Raw genomic sequence first — 10755 nt, 5'->3', positions numbered from 1 at the left:
AAAAGATGTCATATGTCTCTTTTGGACTTCTTTTTCTAAAAACATGTCATGATGAGTAAGATAAATAATAGCCCAAGTACAGCAGGATATGAATTCCTAAAACCTGGGTGGAAAAAGGTCTGGTCTACTAATGGAAAAGAAGAATGAGCAGGTTGTCTCAAAAAAACATTTTTTCTTTTTTATCTTGCAGTGATTCAATTCTCAAGGGTTAATCACAAGCAAATCACTTTCTGCTGAACTCAGTGTTTTATGCTGCCTTATTATTTGGTTCAATTTCTACAAAGAAAGCTCTTTGAATTTAAACAACACAAATGGGAGAGAAAAAGGAGGAAACAAGACTGCTGGCAACTCAGCAGAATTTGAGAGAGGTGTTACACATGCAGATCAAAAGGAGGATGGGAGGGGGAATTTATACTCAAGAAGTGTCAGACATGACAAAATGACTTTAGGAAGAGAATTTTTATAATCATCCTTCCCTAAAATTTTCAAGTGCTTATCATGCTTAGTGAAATAAGTCAGACAGAAAAAGTTGAGAACCATATGATTTCACTCATACGTGGGATATACAACTGAAAGCATCAAATGAACAAGACAAACAAACAAAAACTCATAGACACAGATAACAGTTTAGTGGCCACCAGAGGGAAAGGCGGAGGGGATATAAATAAAGGTAAAGAGGGTCAAATATACAGTGATGGAAGGAGATTTGACTTTGGGTGGTGAACACACAACACAATACATAGATGATGTGTTACTGAATTGCACACTTGAAACTTTTATAATTTTAATAACCAATGTCACCCCAATAAACTTAACACAAAAAAATCAGCAGGATTTGAGAGAGTTATTACACATGCAGATCAAAATGAGGAGAGGGGGAATTTATACTCAAGAAAAAGTGTCAGATATAGTAAAATGACTTCAGGAAGAGAATTTTTAATTATGCGTCCCTAAAATTTTCAAGCCAAGCGGACGTGACTTTCACAGATTTTCATACCTGAATTGGACCAATCCACATTAACCTACCTCGCCTTCATCAGTACTGTTCCTTGCCAAAAACAAATACATTTGAACTTCTCTCAAAACACCAATTCCCATGAAAAACTCAAATTAAGTAAAAGGGAAAAGCAAAGCTTGCTAATTTGTATTTGCTCCACTTCAGAGTCACTTAATTTACTTTAAACCGCAGGCAAGCATTAATTTATACAGCAAGACTAGAGAGTAAATAGGAAGGCAAAACAAAACAAAGCAGAACAAAACAAAACAAAAAGCCAAACATAATAAGAAATAAAACTTAGGCTATGTCAAATGAGTACTTCTCCACTCTCTAACACAATTAACAAAAAATTCTCCAAACTTAAATCCTTGCTATACAGATGAGTTCTTAAGAATAATTTTTTAGTACTGTTTTGCATTTATTAAGTGACCCGCTGATGTAACTACGATTAAAAAAAATTATCCTAAGAAAATAATCACAGGGGTACATAAACTTATATATGAAAATACGCATTATTTATAATATAAAAACTGGAAACAATCTGAATACCCAAAAGTAGGGAAATAAGTAAATAAATTAGGGCATAAATGAAATATGCATTGACAAGTAAATAATATATTGAGGAATGTTTACAGATAAAATGTTAGAGAAAAGCAGATTATAAAACAAAACATACAGCATATACATGCAGACAAAAAACGAAATGATATAAACCAAAATGTTAACAGCAATTACATATTCTGAGTACCTACCATTTATCACTAAAAGAAAGTCTTTGGATTACATATCAAAGAAATATGGCTTGACATTTGGCTCTCCCTGTCAGCTCCATGACCTTGGCCATGTTACATGGCCATGTTACTTAGTCTCTATATAAGTGTTTCCTTACCTGTAGACTGAGGGTAACAATTACACTTACTTCCCATGGTTGGTATACATTTTCATAAATTAAGACATTTATCCATCAGCTAGTATTTTACATGTGGTAAACATTCGATAAATAGTAGCTATTATAATTACTACTTGGTATTATTATACAATTGTTTCTTTTTAAATCAGGAGAAAAATAAAGTTTATTAAAAAAAAAAATCTTGGGAAGATCCCATCTGATCAGAAGGGTTTAATAACTTTTCTTAAGTCAAGAAAACTTGTGACCTGTCTACTTTAAAATAAACTTTAAAAAACAAATTCTTCCTGGTACCTTTCGATAAAAACAAATGAACGGATCTCTGGCGCCTCCCTTTGCCACCCCTGCGCCCTGATCGTCACCCTAGCCAGCCTCCTCCCATCACGGAGTCCTGCAGACTTTTATCACACTGACTAGCAAGTGCCCCTTAAACTCGCTCGGCGTACATCTGATGTACACCTTACCAGCAACACTTTGTCGCCTGGCTTGTTCCTCTCGCTCGGGAAATCATCTCATTTTCTGTAAGCCACTTGTACTATTTTACGATAGCTTATTTTACTTTAAGGCAGCAATTTCTTAGAGTGGTAATGCTTATAGCTTAAGTTTCATGACACAGTATAAGGTAAAATAAAACTAACTCCGCTTTGAAGTTTAAAAATCTCTAAACCTATTTTGGAACATCTTAAAACTCTCGAAATTACCATGAAATCTATTATAAATCATTTCTTTAAGTTGGATTTCATCCATTTCTGATATCTAAATGACAGAGCAGCAACATGGTCCAATAAACAGGTCAAGGACTTTCGGAGTCAAAACTGGCTTCAGATCCTAGTCCTGGTGCCACTGACCAGCTATCTGGCCTTGAGACAGTTAATTCGCCTCTTAGATCCTCAGTTTTCCTCTATGTAAGATGGTGAAAAAGAAAATCTAACTTCAAAGGACTTCTATGAGAAATGGAGAAATGTGAGCACAGTGCCTGGTCCACTCCCTGCGCGTTGGTTCGCTTCCTCTTTAACTATTTGCTTGCACGTCGTGAGCTCAGTACATTCATGCATAGCATAAATTTTAATCTTATTTTTACACATTTGATGAATAAACATAGAAAATACTACGGATATTATGGGGGCAGGAGACAGATATGAAATTTTTTACCTTATAAAAGGCCTTGTATTTGAAAAGACTGGGAACGTGTTTTAGCGTGTACGAATTCAGAAAAACTCTTATACTGGCCAAAAGTGAATTTATACTACAAGGACCTAAATGATCCTGTAGAAAATCTCCCAGTGAAAAAGACTTATATTGGTAAAATACAGACAATAAACACAGTGTTGGAAACACATTGGCTGACACTTTCACCAGCCCACACTAAGGACGATTCTACCATGAACGCGCAACGACGGACACAGCGCACCACGTCTCGCCGCTTCTTTACTGCGCTCCACGGCGTCGCATTTTTTACAAACGGAAGCCCGGACCCTCTGCCAGAAAAATGATCACGACTCGCTTTATTGCGATGCTGGCTTTACTGGAACGGAACCGCCACATCTCCGAGGTCTGCCTACACCGGACGGCTGATGAGTGTCTCCCCGGCACCCCCGTTGGCGGCCCCTAACACCAGAGACTGAAAAACAAAAGTAAACCCAAAATCGATCAAACGAAAAAGAGCGCTGCTGAAGCGCGGGGGCGATGGCACTTTCCCCGGCCATCGGCCATCAGGGCGCGGTCGCCGACTGCCAGGCAAGGACGTCCTTCCCTCTTGAACCCCGTTAGCTATACAGGGGGGTAGAGAAAACTAGGGAAGAGCAGGGGAAGCGGATAAAAATGAGATTACCGGGATCCGGAGCGGTGACCCAGAATGAAGTTCCCCATGAGATAAAATGTTATGCACACAAGGCTTCGTGAAGAAAGGGCTGATTTTAGAACCAGGGCAAGAAATAGACAAAAAGAGCGGGAGCACCTTGAGCGCCCAAAGGGAGAAAGCGCTCAGAAAAAGCCACAGGAACGGGCATGTGTCCCCGGCACACACACGCCAACTCAAACCCCAGCGACCAGAGCTGGAACCACCGAGCAGCAGCACGGTGGGGCTGGGTTAGAACCCGGCGTCCCCAAGGGACGTCCGGGCACCGCGGCCACCCGGACCGCCGCGTAAAAGGAGAGAAGGGCAAGTCTCCGTGCAGAACCCCCCGCAATTCTATAGTCGCCTCCGCCCTCGTAAGTCCCCGCTTCTGAAACGTGGGCCACGCACACTGACTTTTCAGAAGGGGCAATTCTGAAAGGGGGGAAAAAAGTAACTTCACAGTGGAGAGACCTGACAACTACTACTTCATCATATTGGATCAAGGTCAACATAAATAGCGATAAGTCACGTTTATAATATGTGCCCTTCATACAATGTGATGAAAATGGCACTTTACCTCTCTGGTCGTCCTCCTGAAAACTCGCAAGCTGTCTAATTGTGAAAAAAAAAATCAGACGACAAATTCCAATAGAGGAGTGTCCTACACAAGTAGAATTCTGGGTACTCTTCGAATCTGTCAAGGTCAGCGAAAACCAGGCAAGTCTATGAAACTGTCACAACCCAGGGGAGCCGAAAGACACGTGAAAACTAAATAGAACGCAGGATCCTGAATGGGATCCCAGAACATTAAAAGGACATTAGGAAAAACTAAGAGAATCTAAATAAAGGTTGGCCTTTGGTTAATAACAATGTATCAGTGTGGGTTCACTATTGTAACAAATGCACCACACAGACACTAGATGTGACAGAGGACACTGAGTGTGGGGTCTGTGAGGACTGTTATCATCTCACTTTTTCTGGAAAAACTAAGAGAATCTAAATAAAGGTTGGCCTTCGGTTAATAACAACGTATCAGTGTGGGGTTCATTATTGTAACAAATGCACCACACAGACACGAGATGTGACAGAGGACACTGAGTGTGGGGTTTGTGAGGACTGTTATCATATCACTTTTTCTGGAAATCTAAAACTGTTGTAAAAAAAAAAAAGTCTATTTAAAAGGGAAAAAAGTTACACTGGTAATTAGATTTTTATGAGAGCTAACAATGCTTATTTAATCCCTAATAGCACTGAAATAATATTTAAAGAGCATAAGGCAGTGAAAATGGAGTTCATGAAATAATACTTTCTCTTCCACTGTGTGCCAAATAGACTTCTGTGGGCTAAGGGAATACCCACCACTTATAACAGTGTTTTGTAACAAACACTGCCTTTAAGAGACTATGCTTTCAAATTGTTCAACATCTGTGGAATTCAAACCATTCTGCAGCTGGAAATAGAGTGAGCGTGTTGGTCCCAAACCTGCCAGTCCAGGCTTTTCCCCGTTCTGCTGTGCAGGAAGGGGAGCCAAGCCCCACAGGCTCCTGGGTCAGCCGGCTCCAGTGAGTCTGACCCTCCAGGTGAGTCTGATGGGTGAGACGCAGGGGTGGGCGATGGGAGCGTGGAACAAGGGAGAGAGCAGGGTGCTGCTTTCCCGCTTCTCCTCTGTCTTGAGTTGCAGCTGCAGCAGCAGCAGTGCCTCTGTGGCTCCAGCTTCCTCTGGACGGACCCCTCGGTCCAGGCAAGTAGGAGTGGTTTTGAAAACAAGAACTCTTCCCTTTGGCCCTTCTGACCTAAGAATGCTAGTGGTTTCTTGCTGTTCCGAACTTCTGAATTTCACAATCCCGTTTGGTTTCTCAACAACTCCATAAACTCTAAAGCCAATTCTTTGCTTACATTCTCTGCTTAGGTCTGTTTTCCTGGTTAGACCTTGACACTCACAGAAGAGCTGAAGAGGGAATATATCCTGCGTAAGAACAGAGACAAGAAAGCAGAGTACCTTGGGGCTCACCCATGCACCAAGTGTGTGACCCTGGGCAAATTATTTCATTGCTTTAAGCCTCAATTTGTTCATCTAGAAGTGGGGGTTATAATAGTATCTACACCTCACGGGGTTATTACAGACTAAATGAGTTCATGCACTTAAAGCATTAGTTTAACACGTGGCACAAAACAAGTAGCTACATCACTGTTACAGCTGCCCTCACCTGCTCCTCTGGGCTGTATTCCCAGGTAACTGCCCACATCCGTAACTGCTCTCGCCTTCTCTGCTTCTCTGTCCTCTACACTTCCTAAACACTGCTCGAGGCTTACTCTTCCTGGAGCCCTCCACTGATCACACCGCCCCTACAGAACTTCAGCTACCGACAGATGTAGCCCCCACGCCCTAACCTGCCGCCCAGGGCTACCCAGTCTTAGCCCAAATGATCTCTCCTCCCCATCCCTTGATATAACCTGCTTTTTAGAAAAACTTAATTCTCTATCTGGCTTCTTGAAAACAAAATCCATGTTTGAGTCATCTGTTTGTCCACTACAGCACTTAGCCTCAGGACCTTACCTAATAAAGTGGGACACTATGTGATGAATGAATGAACAAATAAATGACGGCACCTGATGAAGTTGGTCTTGAATGGTGTATTTAAATTTGATCCGATTTGCCTTCCAGAGCAGGGATCGGCAAACTTGTGACCCACAGGCCAAATCTGGCCTGCCAACTGTTTTTGCAAATAAAGTTTTATTGGAACACAGCCACATTTATGTATTGTCTATGGCTGCTTGTATTCTACACTGGCAGAGTTCAGTAGTGTGACAGAGGCTGTATGGCCAGCAAAACCTGAAATACTTTTTAGCCCTTCACAAAGTAAGTTTGCTGACCTCTGTCCTTGAGGGTGGCAATCCTGGTTGATTCATATCCTCCTCACACACACCTGGTATACAGCTTCCATGTATTTGGTGTTCAAAAAAAAAAAAAAATCAATTTAACTGAATTGAAGTGAGAAATTTTAAAAACAGAATAGGGAATGCCTATGTTATCAGCGGCATTAAGCAATAAAATAACCAAAACTTGGAAAAGCTCATCAGAATTCAGAGTATTATGTGTAATGTTATGTGTACTCTGACTACACATAACCTTAAACGCTATATTTTAGGCTTCTCTTTACCATTAAAAAAGTCAAAGAGAGACTCATTTATCTTACTCTTAAGGCCATCAGTTCTTTAATCTAGAACACATTTCTCTAACGCTCTGTTTTTCTCCCATCTAGATGGTTCATTCATTAATTTAATCATTCAACACAAATTTATGGAGCAGCAACCACGTGTGTGGTACTATGTTGGGAGCTGAAAATGAGAATCCTTAGAACTTGGCCCCTGCCTATAAAGAATATCTGATTTTAGTTAAAAACACATATTTCAAATAGGAGAAGCGCTATTTAAATGCCAACAAGTGGGCCAAGTTAGATATCTGTCAACTGCCACCTAGTTTCAAATATCCACCAGGAAAAATTGCTTTAAATGTCCCACTACCATGAATCAAAGAATTTCTGAAAATTGGTCAAACTGTCTCTTGCATCACAGCTGCTACTGCTAGAGGAAGGAAAAAAAGACATCAAGATTGTTTACAAATTCCCTAAGGCATTTTATCCTTCCAAAATAGCAGAAGCAGTAGAAAACCTTCCAGATAAATATAAATTGCCTGAAAGCGTGATAAAATGCTAAAACTTCTATCCTGAGACTGAGACATTTAAGTTCAAGACAGACAAGAGTAATACCAGAGGAAAAAGAATTATTCTTCTACATCAAAACGGCAAGTGGTAATTGTGATGGAGAGGAAAGATGTAACTCACTCGATATACATTTATTTATAACATTTGCCATATAAATATGCAAACGTTATTGAGCATACACTGGGGCTTGTGCTAAAATCTGGAGTAGTGAGCAAGACAGACTTCTGTTCTCTCTTAGAGGCTAACATAAAAGAGAAACCCTACAGAAAAAATAAATGCGTCAATATGTTAGAAGCAAACATCCACACTTTTTATTAAGTTACTCAATAGTAATAAGAGTTAATAGCTGTTTATTTAATAAACAATTAAGTGACTACCATGTATCAATTAAAATGCCAACCACAGAAGCAGATAAAAGTTCTTGCCTTAAAGACTTCACAACTTGGGTACTTACACAAATATAATTTAGATACATTATAAGAAATACTGTAACGAAAAATCCTATGACTTTTTAAGGAAGTACATAGGATGAAACAATTTAATTCTACTAGGTAAAGGGAACTGGAGTCAGCCAAGGCTTCGTATCAGTAAGCTGAGCCTTGAAAAATGAATAGGAGTTTGCCAGGCAAAGAGTTTCAAACAAAGGTGAAAACTATAAGTCACAGCACAGGGTACAGGACAGTGCCGAGGGCGGAAAATGGGACTGGATAAGGCATTTGGGGGCAGCCCATGAAGAGTCCTGCATACTGACCTGAGGAAAGTTTGGTCCATGTTAAATTTATAAAAATGGTTGGTAGTATCATTAGGTCTGTATTACAGAAAAATAACTGATGGCAGGTGGAGTTTAAAAAGGGTAAAGTACCAGAAGCTAAGAGATTTGTTTTTAAAGGCTATTCTAGTAGGCCTGGGGAGAGAGATGGAAAAGACTAGCAGAACAGCAGTTGTTAGGAAGGGAGGGGGGAAGACATTACAGAGACCAGGGTAAGATGGATGGACTGAATGTTGAAGGTCAAGGAGAAAGTCGAACTAATGATAGTATTATTCACGATAAGGGAAAGATGAGAATCAACACACTTAGCAAGAGGATACAATGAGTTACCTTTTAGATAAGACAAATTTTGTATTTGGAATTTTACAGGACTCATTGGTAGACAATCGGAGATTCTTATTAACTCCATTCACCGAAAGAATAGTTCTTCTCGTTCTTTCCCAATCCAGAGTAACATTTACTCATTCGACAATTTCTTTCTGGCATGCTACCACATATCAGGCACCATTATTGATGCTGGAAATACACAGACAGCACACAAAGTTTCTGTCCATGGAGCTTATATTTTACCCTCCTCTTAAAATATAAAGAGCATCAAGGAAAAAAAATCAAAGTTAAAAATATGGATATAGAATACATAATCCATGGGATTTCTTCAAAGGGAAGCTTCCAGGTATGTTAAAACATGTTTTAAATGAAATTCAAATTGCAAAATAGTAGAAGTGGTCTTTTTTTCAGTGATGAATGAATACTCGATAATTTATGTGTTTGATAGGTTTTAGCTTTCATGTATCAGGTTGCTTATACTGAAACATATGTGTGGCTAATTTTCTTATGTTATACTATCCTAACAACACTAGGAGTTACACTATTCAGGTAAGTACTGGAAACTAAAGGCTACCACTCATACAAACTGAGTTCTGTTCAAGCTACTTTAAAACTCAATATTCTATTCTTAAGCTTAAAGTTTCTTTCCTATTTTTCTATGAGAATCAGCTTTGCTAAAGCGAAGTTTTACACTGACCTCTGATAACAATTAATTGTAAGATATTATTTTATTCAAGGTACTACACAGGTATTTTTGCCTACATTTTGATCTTTTTAATTTCTTAAATAGGCTAATGAACATTAATTCTTAGTTCCTAAAGAGTTTTCTTGAGGGTTATTTAACATCTATGACTGCAGATACACATTTCGAAATCTTTAAATTGCATCTTGTTAAAAAATGGTATAAAAAATGTTTTTCAACTCCTTGACAAACGTTTTATTTTCTACTTTTTTCAATAAGATTCCCGAATATGTCCGATACCTATGTCATTTATTGTTAACACTTACCTCTGTCAGCTTCCCATCACTTTCAGAATTTCCATGTTCCCTCAAGTTATTATCAACTCTCTTATGTTCCACCTCGTCATTGATCATTACTTGGACCAATGATTCCCAAAAGAAGTGAACAGGCCTTTAGGGACATTTTGAAAACCTGTGGACCTTTTGGTCGTCACAATAATTTGGGTAGGAGGGGAGGCATTTGGTGGATGGGGGGCTATTGATCCTAGAAGTCCTAATAAGTATGAGACGACCCTGTACAAGAAAGAATTGTCTGCATTCCTCAAAATTTTTACTCTTCTGGACAGTAAGGAGGTAAGGTGTATCGCTGTGGGCCGGCTTAGCATGGAATGAGGGGTGGAAAAAGGTTTAACATCCACGCTTCCAGACTTACTCCATCTAATCCATTCTTACACGCAGCCTGAGAGAACTTTACGGTGACCCTACGTATCACTCCTTTGCTTCAAACTCATCAAAATGGCACCAACGGTACTGCCCTCAAAATATTCCAACTCTTTCACGTGATTTATCAGATGCTTCATATGTTCTAGCCCCCATTTATCTCTGCGAACTGCACTGATCCATAAGTTGGCCACTAGCCACATGGGGCTACTGAGCACCTGACACGCGGCTACTCCGAATCGAGGTGTCAGTTAGTGTAAATCACGCTGGATTTCCAAGGCTTGTGTTGACTGACTACACGTTGAATTATCATTATGGAGATACATACTGGATTGGATAAAATCCACTGTTAAAATTAAACCCCCCCATTTCCTTTGACTTTTTAAACACGGCCACAGAAGAACTGCAAACACAGCCTGTGCCTCGCATGGTTTGTCCTGGGCGCCGCCTCCCCGCAGAGCTCCCCGGACGGCGCCGCCTCCCAGGCCTGGACGCTTCTCCTCTCCCCGGGGCCGACGTCACCGCTGCCGGTCCCTCGGGCGGCTTCTGACCGCCGTGTCCCCGCAGAGGCCTCGCTGCGCCCGACGCCGGCCCCGCGTCCGGCCTGGGGACCGCCCTGCAGCGCGGGCGAGGACGCTCTGTGCCTTCCACGGCCCGTTTTCCGTCCCGCGTCCCTGCGGGACAGACGTGCCCCGGCCCGGACTCACCAGGCGCTGGTCCCGGTCCGCGTCCGGCCGCCCGGCCGAGGGCGGCGAGTACTCGGCGTAGCGCAGCCGCTCGCGCGCCGCGGGG

General features: G+C 41.0%; 1 protein-coding gene across 1 annotated transcript in view; it reads right to left on the bottom strand.

Annotated features, from left to right (window-relative positions):
* The window catches only part of DNAJC15 (DnaJ heat shock protein family (Hsp40) member C15), a gene marked incomplete at its 5' end in the record, with an annotated part of 48430 nt that extends 37676 nt beyond the window's left edge, over positions 1-10754 (bottom strand). Inside the window, one exon of the mRNA XM_006914984.2 lies at positions 10671-10754. Coding sequence (XP_006915046.1) covers positions 10671-10754 — 84 coding nt within the window. The remainder of the gene's footprint in view (positions 1-10670) is intronic.
* Between the last annotated feature and the right edge of the window lies 1 nt (position 10755).

The sequence above is a fragment of the Pteropus alecto genome, unplaced genomic scaffold (assembly GCF_000325575.1).
Source record: "Pteropus alecto unplaced genomic scaffold, ASM32557v1 scaffold35, whole genome shotgun sequence".
Taxonomy (NCBI): domain Eukaryota; kingdom Metazoa; phylum Chordata; class Mammalia; order Chiroptera; family Pteropodidae; genus Pteropus; species Pteropus alecto.
Note: the sequence above shows the minus strand (reverse complement) of the source record. Positions and strands in the feature narration are given on the sequence as shown.